Genomic DNA, 24,876 nt, shown 5'->3' with positions numbered 1-24,876 from the left:
CAGCAGAAGGCAGGAGAATGAAATAGAATTTTGTAAAGATTTTCTAGTAGTTAACATTTCACTTTTAAATCATTTGGTTTTATTTCTAACTTACCTTATGAACAACTGAAGTATTGAGATTGTTAGTGACTTCTTAAATACTCCAGGCTACGGTAGTCCAATCTGCTTCATCTCAAGCCTCACTAAGCATCTGAACAAAACTGTACAGAAGACCGGAACACTTACAGTGATAGTGCATCTCAGAATCTACATTCTTGTTTATTTAAGCAATAAGTGTCCCAAAATCTAAGTACAACCATCTTTAAATCTACAGCACAAAAATAGAAAATATTCAAAATGCACAGAAAAAAACACACACAAAAAGTCATCTTAAATGTGATTAAAACGTCACATGAGATTTTGCAATTAAGTAGCAATTATGGATGTGCTTCACAACACAATGTATAGAAATCTGCAAGTTTCCTGTACAGAAAGGTAGAATTCTCATGCTTGAGCAAGTCGTTCTAGGACCCTTCGGTAATCTGAAAGAAGTTGCTGGAAGCTCTCTTCTAACTGTTCATGCTGCATATTTAGGTCTATTTGGTTCAACTGGTTCGTCAACTCTTCTGGTCTCAGACATCTTCTCATCTTGGCAAGTTCTCTTTGCTTTTTCTAAACAATTAAATAAACAGGTTTAAAAACAATATCACCTTTATTGGCAGATATTTGTATTTTCAGAATGAAGTGAACAGCAGTAGAGTCTAAAGATTTATCCAAAAGATATTTATTGATTAAATATATTCCTTTTATTAGTACATATTTCTTTCCACAATGTCCCTACTTTTAAACAAGAGCAGTGGGAGGCTGGGTAAGTTCTCCTGATAAAACACTTTTTCTCTTGAAAGTCTAAACAAAGAGGTCAATAATAAACTAAAAGAAAGTAATATCCAGATTTCTGTATTTTTTCCTGAAGCTAAGAGACTGGGAGTAATACTACTCATTTGGTGGGTTTTTTGTGTGCATGTTGTTGGTTTGATTTTGAAAAAAAAATGTTATATTGACCTTAATTTTGGTAACCATCTGATATTACTTTATATATTACTCCTCTACCAGTGTTAACCACACCTATGTACTGTTATGTTGATCTTCTGCCAAATTTGTATATTTCCCACAAAATCTATTTAACAGCTACTAAAAACTAACTTTAACCACCCTTCCTCCACTACTTAGAAAATAATCTAAGAATAATCAAGGAAGGCCTAATAATTTATCTGATGCAAAAAAAATCTTATGCGGATGATCAATATTTGGGAACGGCAGTAAAACAGACCCATCCACACAAACACTAGCAGAGGAGAATTATTAGTGGAAACACATAATGGGTTACTTGTTGCACAATATAACAGACAAGAATGCACCTCAAAAATGTTTCCTCACTAATTGGTAAGCTCCTCCACATACTCCCACCCCATTATCCATCAATAAATTATACCTAACTGCTACCAAACCCCCCTCCCCAAAACCTATTAGGAATTTAAAATACTGATCAAAGATAATATGGGACTAAGTACTTCCTCAATGCGGGTGTCCTCAGTCCACTTCCAGTTACGAAAGTCAGGGAAATAAAGGAATTGCTATAGAGGAAGAGCGGTGTCATGTAATCCAGTACCCTTTGGCCAAAGTGGTGTGCTTCAGAGCAAGTGATAAACCCCCACAAAATGGACCTAATTTTGTAATTATAGCATGAATGCAGACAAAAGAGAATTTCTTCCCCCAGCTGGTGGTCAGTTTGTGCCTAAACTGTACCTAAAGATTGAAATGTCTTTTGATTTTTAAATTGCAGATGATATTCCTATGAATGTTTATCTGTTCCTTCTATGAATATTAGTAAGCTAATGTCTCAATGCTACCAAGAGGCAGTCTATTTCCACAAGTTAATTATATGTTGAGAAAAAAAGTATTGCATTTTAATTTAGAATGGCCTCTTGTTCTTGTATTATAGGGAAAGGGTAAAAAGGAGCACTCAGCTGGCTCACTCTAGACCACTTGCTGTTTTACATACATCTCCTTTCTTGTACTTTCGCCAACTTAATAGAAAAAATATTAAAGAGAAGGAATTCTTTAGGCTGACCTCAAGAGTAAATAGCCTGAAATGATGGGATGAAAATGAGCAATGGAAACTATAGGCTGAATAGCAGGAAAAATAAAAGGTCTGGAACAGTTTCCCAAAGAAAGCCCACATCACTTGTGTTATTTAAAAACTAGACTGGACAAAGCACCCATTAATAGACCAAAAACAGTCCAGCATCAGCAGCGAGGTTGGACAAAGTGACCTCCCATTTTTCCAGCTCTGACTTCTAATTCATCTTTTTAGTCACTCCTTCTATGGAAGCCCTAAACTAGATTTTCACTGCCTCTCTCTGGACCTTTTCATTAGCGTCTGGGTGATAAAGACCAAAACTGAACATAGCACTGAAAGTGAGGCTGTATTATCAAATATATACTGGCATGATTTCTAGCCTATTCTTAAAAACAGCCTAACGTTATTTGAGCACAGCTGTGCAGTAAGAGGACTTCATTGAGCAGTACACATGTAGCCTTAGACTGTTTTCTGAGATGTTAACTAATTTAAAATTAGTAGCAGACAAGAGTATTTTTGTTACTTACAATGTGTTTTGTCCTACCAATGACTACTTTGTACTTCATCAAAAATTGCCTGATTCCTTAGTTTTGTTTGCTTCTTTCCAAGTTCAAGTCTTTCCTAGTTTTGACTCATGTCATCTACAATGTTACCACTTAACTATTACCACGCCACTTCTCCCACCATTATCCCCACCCGCTTAAAAATTAAATAGTGACCACCACTAGTCCTATTCATGATCTCTGCTCCTATTAACCTCTTCTCCATCAAGAGTTGGCTATTTATTTTCATATCTCAATGAGTTCTTAATCTGTAATAGGGCTTTACCTCTTTCATAGTGGTTATCAAATTTTCTTACTGTCCCTTGGGGACCGTCTTTATCAGAAAACCTTTTAAAGTAAAGATTACAGTACTGTTTTTGCTATCACCATGAGAAGTTACCAATTCTGTAGCAAATGCACTTACTCTGTATGAAAAGGAGCAGTAAGAAAAATCTTAGTTTCCTGAACTTTCCACCTAAATGATCTTCTCCCAGTCTATCCTAATAGAAACAAACTGCAAGTATGTCAGATTCATCAGTACTGTCACCTGTGTGTTACATTTGGCTATGCAAGTAGGTCTAAAGTGGCACAAATGGGACATCATCTTCTCATGCTGCCACTCTGTTCTTCCTGGTAATACATTTTACAGACTAAAAGCTCTTATTTGGAAGCAGGAGTTAAACTGGGGGACTAAGTTTCATTCAGTGTTGCAAAAAGGGACATCACCATTTTGGTCAGCTGAGCTCAAACATAATACTAGTTTCCACTGATATAAAGTGGCAGCATATTGTGTCAAAGACACCCTTTCTGAGTGTGTTTTGAGTGTAGCTGTAGTAAGTTTTGGATAGATCATCCATAGTGAGGGAGACAGTGTTCAATATATGGCATGTTAATATTCTAGTATTTGTGCCACCTGGCATTTGTTTTTCCAGTGGAACGCACCATTATTTGTTTTTTTTGTTCCTCATATTACCTCCCTACAACTACCAATACTTTCACCTCTGGGATGGGAATAATTTTGTTTGTTAATGGAACAGTTTGTTAGTACCACACACTCCTTGCACTGGCTTCTCCTCCCAAAATACTCTTTAGGACACTTTTCAGGTTTACTATATCCCATTCCTGTTTTTAAGATGTAATTGCTCAGATGCATCGACCAATAAAGAGATAAATAATCAATATATGTCAGAGTGAGAGAACCCCTGCAACAATTTGACTCCATTATACTTCCATAATTACTCTCCCACTGCACTGTCACTAAAGAATTCTGATTTTCACTTATTCCCCCTTTTTCTGTATCTGTTGTCAATTAATCTAAGATTTTTGCACACCACTTTTGCACACCCTCCTATTTTGTGGGGCTGGAAAGGATTGAACCAGTATTCCTGGCCTTTCTACAGTATCTAATAGCCCACCACTTGGGTCATAGCAGTATTTGTATACATTTTTCACAAAGGAACTAGCTACTGCAGTACACAGTTAGAATATGAATAAGTACATACATCATGATTCCAGGTCTGTGTCCGAATGTCCAGTATGAAAATACCAAGAAAAACAAGCACTTATTGCTGTTCTTGTCTTTTCCTCAGCTCTAAATGGAAGTATATCAATTAGCTATTTTCTTCTAATCGAACGTATATAGTTAAAAATCTAAATGCTACCAGAAGTGAAATTTTTGAAATGTCAGTTATTTAAATGTTCATGTCTGTAGTTGAAGTTTGCTTAGTCTTCATGAGCCAATATGTTTATGTTAGTCGACAACAGCTCAGTAAGGGCTGAGAAGTCAGAGATAGCTGTTCTATATAAAAGTTTCATGTGAGAAAAATATGTTTTGTTGAAAGCAAGTCATTCAGAATTGCAATGCTTTTAAGAGATATGCTCAGTGTCTTTATCTCTCTATTTGTGTGCATATGCACTTCTCATTTCTGCTTCAGACAGGACCACTGCTTTGTCTCTCCACCTCACAGTACCACCACTGGTATTTCTACAATAATAGTATCTAGCTGAAAAGAAGGTATTCATGCATCACCAGCATTACAATCATCATCCTACATGCCGAGTACATTAGCAATGAATCACCCTTTGTGATGTCTATGTAATTATACCATCTCTGGTAAAACACAGAAGAAAAATTCTTAAGAAATTTCAGTCCCAAAGCCAGTCTCAAAGTAAAAGCCATTCTACACACCACATATTGCTTTTACACTCATTTCCCAGAACGTAGAGAAAAACAACAATATTTTGGATTGTAGAGCCTTTCAAGTTGACCTGGGCTCCCATCTAATGAGAATTTTCAAGATTTCAAGAACTTTTCCCACACCAAATCAAGATGAAAAGTCAGAATCGTGAAAATTTCTGTGAACCAAAAAAATCAGGAAAATTCAGATTTTCATAATCTTGAAATGTTTTGATTTGATTTAGTTCTTTACATTTTACTATAAGGTAACAAATTTCTAAACAAAAAGTCATTTTGAACAGAAAAATGGAACTTTCATTTCAAAAACATCAAAATGAGGTTTCAACATTTTTGAATTTTTTTTAAAAAAAAAATCTGAAATGGGAAATTTGTTGAAACCATCTCTTTCCTGCAAAGAGTTTAGGTTTTGACAAATTGGCATTTTCAGATGAAAAATGTTTAGCTGAAAAATTCCAGACTAGCTGCACTTTCAATTTTTTTTTTTTTTAAAAGAAAGAGGGAAAACACCACCAGTTCAGTCACCAGTATAATTGTTAATGTTTTTTCAGTCTCACTCTTCGCACTATTCTTTGCTGCCTTCAGGAAGCTGCTATCAAAAAAAATTAAATCTCCCCTCACACCTACATATCCAATTTCTTTGGAAGTTATTTAATTGGAACAGTATCACCTATGAATTTAAGCCTAATATTACTCATTCTTAAAACATCATCAATTTTTCAGAAAGGCAGGAAGGTACCTTTAAAGTCTAGTTTTACTTGGAAATAGTGACTTTTGTTAAAGTGGCATCACAAGGGTCCATGTTAGTTGAAGTTATTTTAAGATCAAATTTATTAACATTTTTTATTTCTTTATAAAGCTACCAAACTGAGATATTACTGTCAAGTTAAACTCTTTCTTTTCTCATGGTCACCTGTAAGATTCTGCATGCCAAATTCTGCCTTCACTTATACCTGTGCAACTGGTTACACCTGTGCAATTCCACTATGTTCATTGGCATTACACAGGTGTAAGTGAAAGGACAATTTGGACTGCAACTGAATATGTGTAATGTGACATTTTTGTTCCTTACCTGCAAGCTGGTAGTTTCCTACCAGTATATACCTAATCCAGCTCATAGCTGTTGTCACAAAAGCAATTCTCAAGAAGATTCAAGACACCAATTTCCAATCTATAAAGACAAGAGGTACCTCAACATACTTCCAGTAGATACTTCAAAACCTTAAGCAAAACATATCCACAACTAACAATAAATGCCCAGCAACAGCAATCAATAAGAGAGAGGAGAGAATAAAATAATTGCTGGACTGGGTAGATGATCAATTTATAGTGAAAGGAATTGTTCCATTCTCCTATCATCAATCCACCAGTTCTGTTCCAACTGGAAATTAAACAGTAAGGAAAAAAATACAGGAACAAGAACAGGGTCATCTTGCAGGACCCAGTAACAGAAAGCAGCATCCAAAAAGGCTACGATATCAGTTTTATAATGCTTAGTAAAAACAGCAGAAACAATCCAGTCAAAGCTTCTAAGATGCTGTTTCTGAGACTATCATGGGTATAGTTGGCTGTGCGCTCAAAGTGGAAGTTTTCCTGCTGATTGTGAGACCCAAATAATAGCAGAACAAACTCATCTTGCTATACTGCTCTTGATGCTTTGAGGCTTTTCATGATCTCCATAAAAAATGAAAAGGCAATTCTATCTGCAAAAAGATTTTTGTTCTGTCCAGATAGTACTTTTTAGCCTTCTTAACATCCAAAAGGTGATGGTGAAGCTCCAAAGGGCAACATGGATAGTTGGAACATAAGCTTTTGTGAACCCAACACCCTTGGGAGTGGGGGAGGAATGGGACAACAACCACACTGCAAGACTTTGACAAAAGCTTTTTTAAAATAATATTTTTAGGGTTAATGCTGAAGGGGGCACACCAGGCTGCAAGTGAAGAACAATTCAGTGGTAAATCTTAGTTTTAGAGTCTCATCCAGATTTCAGGATAAACTTACCTGATCCCTTGAGTAGGCAAGAGTCCAGAAAGTTCAGCTTCTTGGGGTGAGATATTCTAATCTAAAGTGCTCAGTACTAGCCTAAAATCTGCATGGACTTCAATGAGAGCAGAGTTAAGCTAATACAGAGAGCTTTGGAAAATACCACCCTTTGTCTACAGGTTTAGAGACAAGCACCTCTGGATAGGGTGCAGGAGTAAGACCAAGTTAGGAGATCTCTGGTTACTAGGCAGCTTGAAGAGATCTTGCCTTGACATATGAAAGCCAAGATCTTTGTGGCCCTGTTCAGGCCACTTTTGCTAATGACGACGGATGGAATGAAGGCACAGAACTTTCCGCTTGAAGGAAAAGGTGTCCATCTTCCAAGAAGACTTCTGTCAGTGCTGGGAGTAGAAACAAGAACTTCATTGTTGTAGAAAAAGTTCCATCTCTGGGACCGCACAGGTGGGGGCGGGAGGGTAGGGGGAGAAGAGGAGGAAAGGTGTGTAAAACATGTTGGTTTAAACTTAATTACTACTCTTTGGCAGGGGCACTTACTGAGACATAACTGTCTGCTTCCTATGACGGCCTTTCAATACAAGGCATAATCCTGATCACCTCTACACAAAGAGGAACTCCGAAGTGCCCCCACATTTGGTAACACTGCTTGGGGTCATTCTGTTGCCACAATTTGTAAGAATTTATAGATTCCAGGGAAAAAGTAAATTTCTTCAACAAAGAACAGATGAACCCAAATTCTAGTCAATTGATGCTCCATTGATCATCTTCCTGGGAACACTTTGGCCAGCACATCAGGGAGCCTAGGTGAGCACACCAACTTCTGAAGCTTGCTACTTTGGAGATCCTGATATTCAGTTACAAGAGTGGGTTCCCTTGGAACAAGTTGTTTGGGGAAGTAAATAACTGAGGAACAAACTATTTCTATTGAAATGGGAGACAACAGTAGAAATTATTTTCTTATTAGTCTCATAACAAGAGCATTGATTGATGGATCCTGTTGCCGTCAGGTATGGGTGGAAGGAGAACCGAAGAGATGAAGGGAACAATTTCCTGTAGAGAAGAGGCCTACTAATGAGCCTGAAGTAGAGAGTAAGCATCCACAATGAAGCTGTATATGCAATGTACAGTGACTGTGCTGATACACTCCATGTCTATACATGCTGGGAAGCTGACTCCAAGAAACCTTTATAAAGCTGCCACCATAACAGCAGCTGTGGCCTGTACCTCCCTGCAGTTGGTGGATTGGGTACAGTATGAGAACAATTCCACTGATGTCTGGGAAGAAACACAATTCCAGCTCACTATTGCATGCTGTGTGTTGGTTCTGCAGGGCAAAGAAGAGTTAAAACAAACAAAAAATTATTCTTTTGACCAAAGTAAGCCGATCTTACTTTGAATACTCACATGAAGCACCTCAGCTGAGAACATTCTGTTTTTACATAGTCACCTTTCACAGCAGAATCATATTTTAAGTCACAAAACAAATCCTCTGCTTATCTTGCTGACAGTCTACTTCCATGCTCTTTTATTATCCCAAATAGAACACTTAAAAAAAAAAGTTATAATTGAGTCATCAGCCCACTTTCTATGATCTCTTTTGGAGAAAGTTTTCTTCCCCCTTTTGATGCCCTATACGACTTCATAAGTAATCCACCGCCTCAACTTCAAACAATTATATTCTCCTGTTCATTTTCATACCAAATCTTTTGCTTTTTAAAAGAATTGTTATGAAAAAAAGAAAAATCTTTAATTATAGCAATTACATTCATCACAACATTCTCAACTTCAGCAGTCCCTTCAATTCATGGACCAGTAAGAACAGATGTAGTATCTTAGTTCAGTGTTTTCAGCAATGATCTTTTGTTAACAAGGACAATTCTAAAGGAGTGAAAGTATTACAAAATTTTTGGTTTTAATTTTCTACACTCACTTCATTAATCTAGGAGAGAGCTATAGGATGGAATAGGTATATCATGAGATTGAGAGTTGTAGATAGTTTGCAATATTCTGCATTTATACAGCCCTGTTCAACTGAAGATCTCAAAGTGCTTTAAAAATATCAGACCTTACCATCAGTACAAGAAAGATATTAAGAGTGTAAGTACATCTCTGTGATGTAAAGATGAGAAAATGTTTGACAATATGAAAAGCTGTTTCACAACAGGTTATAATTTGAAAAGTGAGGTAAGTACAAGTGAGTTAGTTTAATTGCAATTGTTTTGAGAAGCAGTTTTTGAAAATAGCATGGCTGGAATTTATTTATCCAACCACAGAAGTAATGCGCTTGTTATTTCAAACTATACTTATGACTGTAAGATATACAGCAAAACCTCAACCTCAATATTTAGTGAAAAAAAATGGGTATGCAAAGTGGTCATGTTTCAAGAAAGTGAAATGTGAAAACTAACTTAAAACAAAACTTATGTTAATTCAGTACAGAAAAGGTACATGAACCCCAGCACAAGGATTTAGTGAATACATGAGGGGCTGCTTATATGCCGAAAGACAGCACTGTGAATTGGTTGCTCTGGTTAATTGCCATGTGAAAGTATGTGTCTTCTAAGTCAAGAGCAGTATACCAGACCCTGGTATCTAAGGAAGGGATAACAGATGCTAGACTAACCATCTGGAATTTTGTTTTCGTTAGGAACTCGTTTAGCTCCCTTTGATCTAAAATAGTCCTAAAATCCCCCTTTGCTTTTGGGATTAACAAGTATCTGAACGACATGGGAAACTTCCTGTACGTCCCCCATGAGGAGAGACTGGACTTCCTGAAGTAGTACGCTCTCATGAGAGTGGTCTCTGAAGAGGGATGGGGAAGGGGGGGAGACTGAAATAAATTGAAGGGTGTATCACAATTCCACCGTGCTTAGGACCCACTGATCTGTGGTGATTACCATAGTGTCATTGGAACAGGGGAGACTGGTTCCGAGTCTGGAGATGGGGGTACTAGTGAGATCATTACCAACTTCCTCCTGGATGGAACCCTACAGAGAGGTACAGCAACTGTAGCAGCCCACAGTATTGAATAGTGGTTTGGGGCTGAAGCTGGGACTGTAAGAGTGTGCACTTCCAATCCTAGTACCAAGCAGGAGTCCTAAACCATGGGGGAAGCCAGCACCAACAAGTTCAGTAACTCAAGCTGCCTCAGAAGCCTTGGGTGTAGATGGTACTGGAAGGGGCTCCTGACTGTGGTATCAAAAGGTGCGCCAACACTTCAGGGATTGGTCTCAATGGACCCTTCTTGGGCTCCAGAGTCAGCAGTCCTTGCTGGCTTACGGAGTGTGTCTGGTGGTGCCTCTTCTTGGTCACATCTCTGAATCCTTGCCTCCACTCAGTGCCTTCACTGTAGATTTTGAAGGCTTCGGTACTGAGTCTTTGGAAGACTTACGTTGTTTCTTCTTAGGTACTGGTGATAAGGATCTGTTCCGAGTTGGGAGGTTCCAATGGCAGGTGAAGCACAGACTCCATAAGCAGGTACTTGATTGTGGCAGCCCTGTCCTTTTTTGATCAGGGCTTGAACCCTCTACAAATGTGACATTTGACACTAAGATGGGCCTCTCCTACACATTTAAGGCAGCCGGTGTGGGGGTTTCTCACTGACATAGACTTTTATATGAGCAACAGGCCTTGGTACCAGTAGAACAAGGCATTAGTCGAGTACCAACCCTCGTACACAAATGGGAACTGGTGACCCAATTCTAGAAAAAAAGACTCTGAATTTACTCTTATATCTAACTATGTACAAACACACTACACTAGACTAAAAACCAATAGTGCACATACTATATACGCTAAAAGGGGGAAGATTTGTAAATACAAGGATCGAAGCTCCAATAATTGTCATTGGCAGTAGGAAGGAACTAAAGGGGTGTCAGGGAGCAATGTTGCCCTTTATACCTGCGTGCAGTGGCACAAGGCACCAGAGGGTGCTCACGCTGCCCTGATGGATAACACTGAGGGAAAAATCTCTGATAAACATGCCCACAGCATGCACACACTCACAGTGGAATGGATATGTGCAATCACTCGAAGAAGAAACATATTATTTAAATAATGCAATACAACTAAATGTTAGGTAAGAAATACCGCTTGAAATTTCAATGATGTGGGTATCTCAGATTTTAGCATATAAAGTAAAATGGGATCTTCAGCATGGCAGTGTAAAAAGATACCACTAGACAATACAAAAATGCTCTACATTTGTGTATAGATCACTTTCATGCTGCATAACTAGCAACAGTTGATTGGCAACATAACTGGCATCAGCTGTATTGATAGAAACGAAAGCAAAAACCATGTTTGTTTAGTTCTGGAGTAAGTGTTAAAAGGTACTTAAGTCATATACACCTTATATGGGCCAATCAATCTTTTTTTGACGTCCAACCTATAGCCTCTGGACTGTTCTGGATCACCCATGTCTGTTGCACGCAATCGGAGAATTTCATAAACCCGTCTTGTGTGTTGCTAATCAAAGAAAAAAAAAAAGGAAAACAGTATGAATAATAATGTTATAATTTGCAATCTTATTGCTGAATGATTTAAGAAATGAAAAGATGTGCAAATGCTACATGATCAATTATTTTGCTCAAGATGTTACATTTATCATGAAAGATTCAAAGGGCATTGACAGAGACTTGATTCTCCTCCTCCCATCACTTCCTTACTCCTATGGTACTTCGTAACTAACAAGTTTGGCAGCTCGCTCAGTTTTCTACCAATGTTTCTTCTAAAATAATCCCCTCTGTGCAACCAATGCCTTTAATGCACCCCAGAATCCTTTGTACCAGCTGCAGAGGCACTTCAGAAGCAGCATTGCTCAGTTGCAAAGGATTCTACCACTCAGAGTCACAAAGGCATGAGCTGCACGGGAGTTCATCTAATTAATTGGCAGAAACCCTGCAGCCAGAGTTGAAAGACAGTTTGGGACTGGTCTGTTGGTGGGTAATTCATAATACTGTGGTTCCATTGCTAATTTGGAGCTGCTCCACTTGCAGCTTTCCTTAAAGCCACCTCCTCACAGTTCTGTATATAAGCATGGAACAGCAATCTTAAAATTAAACTATTTAGGAGATGGGGAGGGACGATCGGACAAAAACCCCAAACCAGTAAAGTGGGGCAAGTCAAGGTAGTGATGCAATTGTATTTAGCAAAATTCACGAATTTGGAAAAAAAAAAGATTCCTGTTGCCATTACACCATTACATTTCTGTTGCATCTATTCTATAGCTTTTGGGAACATTGTTCTATAGGAAAATGTTTCCATCAGTCTCTAGAAATAATGGGCAATGAAGCATTATTTAGAGGAATACAGCAAATTTCTGGTTATATTAACGGTTTTATTAACTCAATTTATTAACTTAAGAAATGAGTTCAGAAATTTCTTTACTCAAAATGAATAGTTTAACAAAATTGCCTACTACCTCTGAAAGCTTCCAGATCAACAACATATATGAAATCAAGTTACATATTTTCAGATTTAAAAAGAATTTATTCTGCCTTTATTGTATGTTCTTTAAATAGAGATGGAGCCTTTGATACACTTATTATTTCTACATGTTTAGCTAAGTTTTCATTTAAATGTTAAATATTTATTCATTCAAATGTAATGTCCCATAGACACACAAGAGGTCTGCACTCAGCTCTCCCCTTACACCACTATGTAGTTTTCATACGTAAAATATGGGTACACTTTTCTTTTTTATTTAGGTCTCAGTATTTTCAAAGACTTCATAAAAATCAGAAGTTCAAATAAATCAGAGTATCCTGAAAAAGTGCTGGCCTCTGCTTTCCCCATTGGCCTGGAGTGGCGAACCACAGCCAGCGAGAGCCGCGATCAGCCGAACCTTCGGACGTGGCAGGTAAACAAACTGGCCCGGCCCCCCAGGGGGCTTACCCTGGAGGGCCGTGTGCCAAAGGTTGCCAATCCCTGCTGTAATCCTTTCTCCTGTGAGTGAGCCAAATTAAGGGAACAAGCAGAGCTCCTAAGCAACTCCGCTCCTGCAGTTTAAACACTCCGTAAGGAGCTTACCTTCAGTCTTCAGTTCTGTAGCATCTTAGAATCTGCCTTTTTGCAGTTTTTCCCTACATTTTAGTATTCTATATATATATATCCAATTAAAACATATTTTATTTGTATAAAACACACTGTTCCTCCTAGTCAAGTCTTATGCCAAAATACTAATGGTACCATACCAAAGCATTCTAGGACAGAAAAGCATTTTTTTAAAACCACAGTAAGCTAGGAAATGTTTCATTTCCAAATGCACTCCAGAAATATGCTGCATGTAGACCAGGAGGTGTGTGTTAGAAACTTGAAGAGCAGAGCAGCTGTGTTTGTGAAAACTTCTGAATACTAAGCACTAGATTTGATTACATTAGGCCTGAGTATACCTGTACAGATTTTAAAATACCTTATTTATTTTCAGTTTCTGTTGAGCCTCTGTCACCATTTCTTGACTGAATCCTTGCATTAGCTTCTCTGAGGAAAAGCAAGGCAGATCTTGGCAGAGCTTCACAAGTACAAAGTCTCTGAGTTTCACATAGTTTTCAGATGGATCTTCAGCTGGAAAGAATATAGAACTATACAGTAACTATGAACTTTTTAAATTTGTTAGTCTCTAAGGTGCCACAAGTACTCCTTTTCTTTTTATGAACTTTCTGTAATCTGTTCTTTCTTCAAGCATCTAATTATCTGATACTTTGGAAAACTTATTAAAAGTAAGGATAGACAACATCCTTAAAACACAAAAACAAAAGAATGCATAACTGTACTTCATTATTCACCCATATTTTGAGTACTGCCATAATATAAACAAACCTAAATACGACAAGTTTAAAAAAGATCACAGTGAGCCACAAATTCTTAAAATGTATCTAAAAGACCTAATATACAATGTCGTTACACATTCAGCTACTGTCCAACAAATTCTCAGTTTCTTTTTCTGAGGTTAAGACTAATCTAACTCTCCTTCTATCCCACAGAACCTATACTGTATGCGTTCAGTGGGTGATTTTTCTTATAAAATCTGTTGTAATATGTAAGGCACTAAAAGGCGGGTTGGACCAAATATTAACCTCAGTTCTTCCTTGCTTTAAACTCAGTGGCTTCTACCTTCCAATGCCTGGAGTATGCCCTCCAATGCCTGGAGTATGCCCATTTTTTGTGATTTAAAGGTGGTTCTTATAGTGCAAATCAGAGTCCATCTGGACAAAAATTATATTGGGGAAGAAAACTAGTAGAGCCTTCCCTACGATAGTGCTTGGGGTGTGCTATAGACCTCCGGGATCTAATTTGGATATGGATAGAGCCCTTTTTAATGTCTTTTATAAAGTAAATACTAATGGAAACTGCATGATCATGGGAGACTTTAACTTCCCAGATATAGACTGGAGAACAAGTGCCAGTAATAATAATAGGGCTCAGATTTTCCTAGATGCAATAGCTGATGGATTCCTACATCAAGTAGTTGCTGAACCGACAAGAGGGGATACCATTTTAGATTTGGTTTTGGTGAGTAGCGAGGACCTCATAGAAGAAATGGTTGTAGGGGATAATCTTGGTTCAAGTGATCATGAGCTAATTCAGTTCAAACTGAATGGAAGGATTAACAAAAATAAATCTGCAACTAGGGTTTTTGATTTCAAAAGGGCTGACTTTCAAAAATTAAGGAAATTAGTTAGGGAAGTGGATTGGACTGAAGAACTTATGGCTCTAAAGGTAGAGGAGGCCTGGGATTACTTTAAATCAAAGCTGCAGAAGCTATCGGAAGCCTGTATCCCAAGAAAGGGGAAAAAATTCATAGGAAGGAGTTGTAGACCAAGCTGGATGAGCAAGCATCTTAGAGAGGTGATTAAGAAGAAGCAGAAAGCATACAGGGAGTGGAAGATGGGAGGGATCAGCAAGGAAAGCTACCTAATTGAGGTCAGAACATGTAGGGATAAAGTGAGACAGGCTAAAAGTCAAGTAGAGTTGGACCTTGCAAAGGGAATTAAAACCAATAGTAAAAGGTTCTATAGCCATATAAATAAGAAGAAAACTAAGAAAGAAGAAGTGGGGCCGCTAAACACTGAGGATGGAGTGGAGGTTAAGGATAATCTAGGCATGGCCCAATATCTAAACAAATACTTTGCCTCAGTCTTTAATAAGGCTAAAGAGGATCTTAGGGATAATGGTAGCATGACTAATGGGAATGAGGATATGGAGGTAGATATTACCATATCTGAGATAGAAGTGAAACTCAAACAGCTTAATGGGACTAAATCGGGGGGCCCAGATAATCTTCATCCAAGAATATTAAAGGAATTGGCACCTGAAATTGCAAGCCCATTAGCAAGAATTTTTAATGACTCTGTAAACTCAGGAGTTGTACCATATAATTGGAGAATTGCTAATATAATTCCTATTTTTAAAAAAGGGGAAAAAAAAAGTGATCCGGGTAACTACAGGCCTGTTAGTTTGATATCTGCAGTATGCAAGGTCCTGGAAAAAATTTTGAAGGAGAAAATAGTTAAGGACATTTAAGTCAATGGTAAATGGAACAAAATACAATATGGTTTTACAAAAGGTAGATCGTGCCAAACCAACCTGATCTCCTTTTTTGAGAAAGAAACAGATTTTTTAGACAAAGGAATGCAGTGGATTTAATTTACCTAGATTTCAGTAAGGCGTTTGATACCGTGCCACACGGGAAATTATTAGTTAAATTGGAAAAGATGGGGAATCAATATTAACATCAAAAGGTGGATAAGGAATTGGTTAAAGGGGAGACTACAACAGGTCCTACTGAAAGGTGAACTGTCAGGCTGGAAGGAGGTTACTAGTGGAGTTCCTCAGGGATCAGTTTTGGGACCAATCTTATTTAATCTTTTTATTACTGACCTCGGCACAAAAAGTGGGAGTGTGCTAATAAAGTTTGCAGATGATACAAAACTGGGAGGTATTGCCAATTCAGAGAAGGATCAGGATATCATACAGGAGGATCTGGATGACCTTGTAATCTGGTCAAAACTGGAGTAATAGTAATAGGATGAAATTTAATAGTGAGAAGTGTACGGTTATGCAATTAGGGATTAATAACAAGAATTTTAGTTCTAAGCTGGGGATGCATCAATTAGAAGTAACAGAAGAGGAGAAGGACCTTGGAGTATTGGCTGATCATAGGATGACTATGAGCTGCCAATGTGATATGGCTGTGAAAAAAGCTAATGCGGTCTTGGGATGCATCAGGCGAGGTATTCCAGTAGAGATAAGGAGGTTTTAGTACCATTATACAAGACACTAGTGAGACCTGACCTGGAATACTGTGTGCAGTTCTGGTCTCCCATGTTTAAAAAGGATGAATTCAAACCGGAACAGGTACAGAGAAGGGCTACTAGGATGATCCGAGGAATGGAAAACTTGTCTTATGAAAGGAGACTCAAGGAGCTTGGCTTGTTTAGCCTAACTAAAAGAAGGTTGAGGGGCGATATGATTGCTCTCTATAAATATATCAGAGAGGAAGAGGAATTATTTAAGCTCAGTACCACCGTGGACACAAGAACAAATGGGCATAAACTGGCCACCAGGAAGTTTAGACTTGAAATTAGACGAAGGTTTCTAACCATCAGAGGAGTGAAGTTTTGGAATAGCCTTCCAAGGGAAGCAGTGGAGGCAAAAGATCTATCTTGCTTTAAGATTAAACTCGTTAAGTTTATGGAGGAGATGGTATGATGGGATAATATGATTTTGGTAAGTAATTGATCTTTAAATATTCATGGTAAATAGGCCTAATCCCCTGAGACGGGATATTAGATGGGTGGGATCTGAGTTACCCAGGAAAGAATTTTCTGTAGTATCTGGCTCGTGAATCTTGCCCATATGCTCAGGGTTTAGCTGATCGCCATATTTGGGGTCGGGAAGGAATTTTCCTCCAGGGCAGATTGGAAGAGGCCCTGGAGGTTTTTCGCCTTCCTCTGTAGCATGGGGCACAGGTCACTTGAGGGAGAATTCTCTGCTCCTTGAAGTCTTTAAACCACGATTTGAGGACTTCAATAGCTCAGACATAGGTGAGGTTTTTCGTAGGAGTGGGTGGGTGAGATTCTGTGGCTTGCACTGTGCAGGAGTTCAGACTAGATGATCAGAATGGTCTCTTCTGACCTTAGTATCTATGAAATAAAACTAACCTTACAAAAATGTTCTATCTATGAATCATAAGAATTGGATAACACTGAGTGAAAATAACCTCCAAAATATACCAATTATAAAATTTCAGCTATAGAAAAATAATAAAAGCTGCACGGAGATGAGAACCGTGAAATGGCCAAGACACCCAATAGCCGGTGTAAGGAACGCAGTGTCTGCAGACACGAGCATAACCGCTCGTGGAGCTGGAGTTATGATGTTGGAGTAGTAGGGCACTTACATCGGCAGGACAAAGGTGTAGTGTGTACACTGACATAATTAGGTTGACATATGATGCCTTATGTTGACCTAACTGTGTAGTGTAGACCAGGCCTCAAGTTGTCAAAAAAAAAAAAAAAAAACCCTCTCAACTTTTTAGATATTTATGAAACTACCTAACAACAACAAATATAATCATAACAGCATTGGGTTTGTTTTTATTATATCTCAGGATCTGACAGAGTATTCAGGCAACTATAGTGGTATGGACAGGAACAAACCTACTCCATTTCAATGAAGGATAGCAAACGGAAAAACCTCCTGTGAGATTCGAATTTAAAAATGACTCACTATTAGTGATATTTTATTTGGAATCTGATAGTCTATCATCATATATGCTTCTCTGTAAGCAAAAGGAGTTAACTCTATTGAAATCACAGCTCTGGAGAGCTACCAGGAGTAGGAAGTGGGAAGGAAACTTAAAAAGACATGTATCAGCTACAATGCAAACCAGCATGGAGTCATTTGTGCAGACTTATTTCCACCTATGAACTACTCAGCAGGAAACGATTACAAAACCATTGCAAGCAGCTTTTACTCCCTACTAAACCTTCATAGTCAGGTCTCTGACAAAAAGTTTATCTGAAAGAAACACTGGGCTCCCCAGAGCCTGGGAGCTGCTTTTGATCTCTAACCTGTGGAATTCAGTGCTACAGGCAGCCAGATTCACATAATAATTGGATTTTTAAAAGAGTTGGTAAATGTCTGACCATTAACACTTGTGATTTAAGGATAATCAGGTGTCATGCTTCAGGGCATAAACTGACCACATAAACAGGGTTAAGACAGAATTTTTCCATCACACGTACAGTACTGCACAATTGGCTAGTTATTTTCTTGGCGCAGGAAAGGAGAAGGCTTCTGATCATTACCAGGGAAAGTATATCAACTTGGTGGACTAATGATCTACACTTGTATGGTGAGCCTTATGAGCCTATCCTGAAAGGAAGGCAAGAGGATATGCACCAGAATTAATTTTTGATGAAAAGAAAAAACTGGGGACTGATTTCTGGAAGGACAATAAAGGTGAAACTGGTGAATTAGAGCAAGACAAAAAGAGGTGGGCAATTCCTCTGTAATGAGCACTGTTGAAGTACATTTAACTGACGTGAACTTAGAATCAGGCTTCTGTGACCAAAACGAAACGTAGGAATGGACTATTCACAAAAAAATGCCAAGTTCAAGTAAAATATATACGCAAACTGAAGACAAGTTAACTGCTTTCAACTCACTCCAACCAAGCAACAATTTTATAAATCCACATTATCTTGTACTCCTCATTGAGTTTGATGCCCCTTCCTTACCCACCTTGTAACTTTAGATGACATCTAATTTTCATAATTTCCTACCCATCTTATGCCTATCCAGCCCAACTTTTCCCCAGCAGTGGCAATGAGAAATGAATGAAAAGATGAATTTCTCTATATATACCATTTTAAACTCTGTGTAGAGAACACCATGGTTCCTAGCTGATTATTCCACAGGGCAATTTAAACTCTTTTTTGGAACAATTTTAGTGGGTCAGAACACATACCACACTATGTGTACTGAGGGACAGACTGGTCACCTGCCTTTTACATCCTGGTTCCATCTCTTCTGTAACGCTATGTTGAACATTTTTTGTCAAATGTTTCATTTGCTTTGCCACAATCAGATTTACTGGATCATATGAAAGGTTTTGTTGTATAACTAGAAACCACAGCATTTTACCTTAACAGGAAATTAGATATACATTTTATAATGTAAAATATTCCACTTCATTTCACATAACAGTTTAAAAAAAAAAAGTGTTTGTAAGTATTTGTGATGCTTCAGTGAGGTTTCTGTAACTTGTATTGAAGTTCAGAGACCAGATATCCTGTATGTATTAGTTGATAATTCTACAGCACTGTGTAGAAGAAAGCAAATGTCTTATTGTACTTAATGTTTCTCTTTGAATAATTTTTTAAAAAAATATCACAATTAGATGTTATTTGTACATAGGTAGCACCTAGAGTGGAGTGTTATTCTACTTGACATTGTTCTCACAGTTGTTTATCATACTGTGGACTAACACATGGGCTACAGATACAGTATCTCTCCTGTGGTTTCATATGCCAATTCCTTTCCCTGTTATAAGCAGCACATACCTCTTCTTTTTATATTCTTTTTCTTTCTTCTCCATCCTACAATCCCATTAATACTTTTCAGGTATTCATGCAAGGTCACCACTGACTTCATGCAGATCTTCAATCAATCAGTCTACTACCCATGCTCCTGGAACACCAGACTGCTGTATATGTTTCCAGTGGTTGAAAGACTCTGGCCTTCACATTAACATGAATATTTTACCATCAGTATATTTTCCGATTTGCTGTTTTGTTTAAAAGGAGCAAGCTCATCAAGGAGTTTGAGAAAGCTCAATCTCTCGGCAAACTCAGCTGTGTACCTCACAATAAAATAGCTAATTAACTGGTAATCCTTTCATGCCAGGGATTTGATTTTCCTGGTGTGCTGTTCTCTGTAAGTACAGGATTTAAAGAGTTGCATTATATGCAGTTCTTCTGTAAAACAGGGTAATATTAACCCTGAGTAAACTGAAGCTAAATCTTCAAAAGACCATTTAATTCTGACAGATGAATACAAAATTTAGGCAGCAGGCTAACAGGCAGCAAATGCTCCAAGTTTTGTCTAATTGAATTCACATATCTAATAAAACGAGCATTCACATACCTGTTATATCAAGCACCGTTGGAGAAGACGTATAGTATCTATGAACAGTTTCAAAAAGCTGAGCACCATGACCTTCTCCTTGGAATGGTGGCAATATCAGCATCTGGCTGCAGACAGAAAGGATTTTTTTTTTTTTTAAATTAAAAAGGGACTCAACTAGGAAATAACACAACTTAAACATTTAAATATGTTGTGTTATGATCAACATTTTATTTAAGGATTAAAGCTAATTCATGGCAATTTGGGGGCTAAAACATGCAATAATTTTTTAAAAAATTGCTAAAATATTCAAAACTGGGTTGAGATTCCACTCTGCTACAGAGGGTAACAATGAAACAAATCAGTGCATAGCCAAATAATAATGGGGACTTTTTTTTTTTTTTTAAATCAACACCATTATAAACAAGTATTGGGAACTTCAGCAGTTCCCTCTTCTGAAATAAAAGGGAAGGCACGTGTTATGCTGCCAATTACCTTACACGTGGCCGGGTTTTGTCTGGGTACACATAGTAATTATAGACTGTCATGTAGCCTACGGTCGCAAAGAGTGTAGCTCCATCCTTATTATACTTCTCAAATCTGCAGATAAAACAGAAAGCCAAGCAGGTCAATTACAGTCACGCTCCCATGCAGTGTCCATTTTCTTTTCCATTCTCCAACTGAATTTTCAGTGTCAGCAAGCTACTCTGTGAGGGCCCAATGGGTACACCTGCTATGTTCTGAATGTACAATTCACTTAATTGGTGTGCAGCAACTTGGATAAATCAGGCCTCTTTACAGCAGTTTAGTGCACTTGCCTATTATAAAGATGAATAGGTGGCAAGTAAAAGAAAACACAGGCAAAGCTCATTTTACTGTTTAAGCCTACATTCAGGGTTCTAACTGACAACAGCATTTAATTCAACTCTATTCTCAAGGTCTCCTAAAGCATAATGGAGAAAAACTCAAGCCTGGTAAACAATGGTTTTTCTTTCCTGGGAAAAATATCACTATACTGTTCCAATAATTGGCTAGCCACAATTAAAATGCAGGCTTTGTGGAGGTAATAAGTTCCACTGTTGCTTTAGAACTGTACTTACACTAGAAAGTAGTTCCATCTTTCATCATCCACATCAATAAAGCTAGCAGTTTCAATAAACCACATCAAGAAGGTCTGAAGCCTTTCATGATATTCTCGAAAGCCTGGACATGTCATGTAAGCCTAGGGAAAAAGCCAGGAGAAGTCAGGTGAAACTCATCACCAAGGTAAAAGAGAAAGCCTGCAGAATACAATTAAATACTCCTGTGGGAAAATATTTATAAGCAGAATACTCTGGATCAACTAGACACACACTGAAAAAAGATTTGGTAAAATAATGATGTTTATACGTTGCTGTTATAACAGATTACTAAATATATATCACTACAAAACCAAGCTATATCTGTCCTAAAGGATCTATTTGACTTTTCATACCTGATATATCTGATACGTTATGTCTTCTCCTGCTTCCTCATTATGAACTGAGTATGTGTGTAGTAACGTTCCAAAGGGCTTAAAATTAACTTCCTTTTCCAGCAAAGAGACAAAGTCATCTGTGCTTGTGCAAAACCCAGGAGGGATGATTTTTCTAATTTTGCTTTCTACATCATCTGCCTACAGAATAAAAGAGTGAGAAAGAGATACAAAAAAAATCAAAAGATAGCATTCCACACACAATATTATGAAAGCATATTTCTACTGGGAAAAACAAATTATTGTAAAAAGTTGGTAAGACCTGTCTAATTTCAGGAGGAGTACTCAGTACCAGGGTGAAGGAAGGCAATGCCTTTCATTGCTTAACAATAACCCTTCTGGTTGATGAAGCAGCAGCATTAAAGGGCTCCAAAGGAAGTTTGGTCCAGTCACTGTCTCATGGTAGCTATACTGTATGCCCAAAGGGTAATGATGTGAAACGGGGAAAGACTGGGAGTGCTGGGGGGATAGTCCTCAAAGCTGTCAACTAGTAAGGGATTTTTTTGATAGGCCAATTTTTAACATTTACTCCGTTAAGAAAGAAGATACTGTGTTGATAAACACCAATGAAGATGATGGGATAAAAGGGAGACTGTGAACTCAGAGACGCATAGGAATTCCCACTTTCCCATTTGCCAGTGTGAGATGGATGTGGTGCAATTACTCTTCAAAGTAAGATGCTGGCTCCACTTACTATTCCTTAAGACTCTCTTCAGCTGGTAAATCTTTGAAACTGCACTGATTGTGGTGTGCTCTTCCATGATACTGCTTTCTCCAAGCCAAGCAATGGCAGCTAGCAAAAGGCATAGGGGAGGTAACTGAGAAAATGGCAGTCCTAGTAAGAGGGAGTGGCAGCTAGCGCTCTCGTTCTCTCTTACACACACACACAAACACACACTTGAAATGCATGCTTCAAGGACCAACCACAATAAACATTACAAATGCAAAGAAGGAGAGCCTACTTCCTAAACAAAATATTTTTTGAAAACTGAATTCGAGACAAAATGATATTACACAGAAATGTAACAGGACAATTTTCAACAACTTGGATTTGTAACCTCAAAATGGGGGAAGGGAAGAGACATGAGTCTTCACAGCAAATTTTAATTCAGAGATTAAAATTACCTTTGTTAAATGACCACAGTGAATGTTAGAGGCTATCAGCTGAGCAGACTTCATAATCCTTTTCAAACTCCCAAAGACCACTTGAATGAATACATTTACTACTTCTCTTTAACCATGAATATTTGATGAAGTTTCACAATAACATATTACTGCTTCTCACCAGGCAATAAAACTTAATGAATTGGTCTCAACTTAACAAAAACCTAACCCCTCAATACAACCCCTAAAAGCCTGACATTACATTCAACAAAATGAGCTTACATTCTATTCAAACTTTCCTCTGAACAATGAACCCAGGTTTTTACTTAATGGAGTTTGCCATGAGTTCAGCTGTAATGTTTGTATTGTATCTATTTCCACAAGGACTGACACAAGAACACTGTGTTAACTTACTAAGCAGCTCTTTCACACCGTTTACATGCACGATGGGTATTAGTTCTAAACCAAGACCCTTGCTACTTAGCATTCAAAACAGGGAAATTAAGAAGCTTAGGACAAAATACACTACAAAAGGCTAATACAACATGCTACTAATTCCTGTCCTTTCAACCACAGTCCCCTAAGTAGAAGTAATGCACCTGCAAATGAATAGCACTTTATCATCATTCAGTTAGATTTTTAGGACAGAAAACCATGGATGGAGTTCAGCACAAACAAGTTTTATTCTCAATGGTTTGGTACTACCAACATTTATATTTAACATGCTTTATATCTATAAAAAGAGCTATTAACCAGTTAAGATATAGCTCTACAATACTTTGTCTAAGAGCCTATTTTAAATCCATACATCAGTCTTTGCATCCATTTCATTCTCAAGACAAAGAAGGTGCATTTACTAGAACCTTTTCTGTTCTCTCTAAAGCAGTATTTGATAAATATTTTTTCCCCTGGAACCATTAATTCAACTGAATAATGGATCGGGCAAAACAAAAAATTATGCATTTTTTAAAGACCAACTCAATGTAGTTACTAATGAAAGAACAATACAACAGAGTGAATGTGTGTATTAACATTAACATTATTTTTCACAACCTATTTCTCTAGCCATAAAATGGTAGTCATGCCTTGTGAATGATTATATGTATTAAAGTACTTATGCTTGCAGAAACTGGCAAAATTGAAGAAAACGGCAAATCAACATTTACAATAAAATTTATTTTGTATTTCAGGAAAAATACCACAAAATAAAAATGCAATCATCCATTCAGTAAATGCTTACAGTAACACCTCACAGTATATATACAGAAAATCTAGAAATAGGAGAAATTATGTTCAGTATGATCCATTTGTTATTTGTTGAGTCATTGTGCTTAAACATGTATATTTGAGAGTGCGAGTTCCCTCCAGTGTACTCCACAGAACAGCAGCAGCAAACTTTCTCACATCGCTAGGCTAGTGGTGGTGGTGAGGACATTGCAACTCTTTCCACTACTGAGATTAAGAAGATACACCAAGCTGTTTGAATATGATTAACACTTCCTATAGGAGCCCTCATTAGCTACTGCCATAGTGGGGAAAAAGCTACAGAAAAATCTAAAGCAACCTCTGAATAACAAATAAACAAATTTACAGTCGTGGCTAGAAAAGCTTTATTTTGTTTGCGGAAGACAGAATTGGTAATTCTTTATAAAAAGTTGTATTCCTCATACTGCTTAGGAGTTTGTGAGGTTACCTCTTACAAGGGAAAACCCAGAATCCTCAATTTGGGGTGGTGGTAGATGTATAAAGTCTTGATTTTCAACTATTTTGTTTTGCTATATTTGAATATGAACTGCCTGAAAGCACAGGAATAATCACATCTGAGATTTTGGTTCTAGCAAATGGCTAATAATTTAAATCTGCACATATATTTTATTAATTTTTGTATTCATTTATGGCAGCACCCATATTCAAGAACTTAAATAATCATTTCCCCCTTGTCATGGACTGCCCATTGCTTCCTTAACTTCAGGGTAGGAGTCAGCTCCCTGAAATCCTTCCATTTGAAACTATCCCACCGGACTTCTAACTCCTATAAAATGTGTGCAAAATGTTATGGGGGGGGGGGGGGAGAACCTTTGAAAAATATCCAGAAAAACTGAAAAAAATCCCAAATTTTCTGTAAATTTTAGGTTTTCCTCCTGCCCTTACTCAGTATGCTAAAAGCTTAGTCATTTCTTCTTGAAGACCAAGAACATTAAGTGGAAGGGAAATAAGGATCAAACCCTTTTAATAAAGAATAATAAGGGAGTTAATGCAATTCCCACAA

The 24,876-nt window shown here is 37.7% G+C and overlaps 1 protein-coding gene across 2 annotated transcripts in view; it reads right to left on the bottom strand.

The window, feature by feature from the left end:
• Positions 1–227: 227 nt before the first annotated feature.
• The window catches only part of HAT1 (histone acetyltransferase 1), a 48,290-nt gene continuing 23,641 nt past the window's right edge, over positions 228–24,876 (bottom strand). For both annotated transcript variants that reach the window (XM_038422746.2, XM_043505284.1), the window contains 7 exons: positions 21,465–21,644; positions 21,091–21,212; positions 20,486–20,590; positions 20,012–20,118; positions 13,272–13,423; positions 11,210–11,326; positions 228–651 (listed from right to left, as the gene is read on the bottom strand). In XM_038422746.2, coding sequence (XP_038278674.1) covers positions 484–651; positions 11,210–11,326; positions 13,272–13,423; positions 20,012–20,118; positions 20,486–20,590; positions 21,091–21,212; positions 21,465–21,644 — 951 coding nt within the window. In that variant the 3' untranslated portion in view covers positions 228–483. The remainder of the gene's footprint in view (positions 652–11,209; positions 11,327–13,271; positions 13,424–20,011; positions 20,119–20,485; positions 20,591–21,090; positions 21,213–21,464; positions 21,645–24,876) is intronic.

Source organism: Dermochelys coriacea, chromosome 11 (assembly GCF_009764565.3).
Source record: "Dermochelys coriacea isolate rDerCor1 chromosome 11, rDerCor1.pri.v4, whole genome shotgun sequence".
NCBI lineage: Eukaryota > Metazoa > Chordata > Testudines > Dermochelyidae > Dermochelys > Dermochelys coriacea.
The sequence above is the reverse complement of the archived record's forward strand: the minus strand, read 5'-3'. Positions and strand labels throughout refer to the sequence as shown.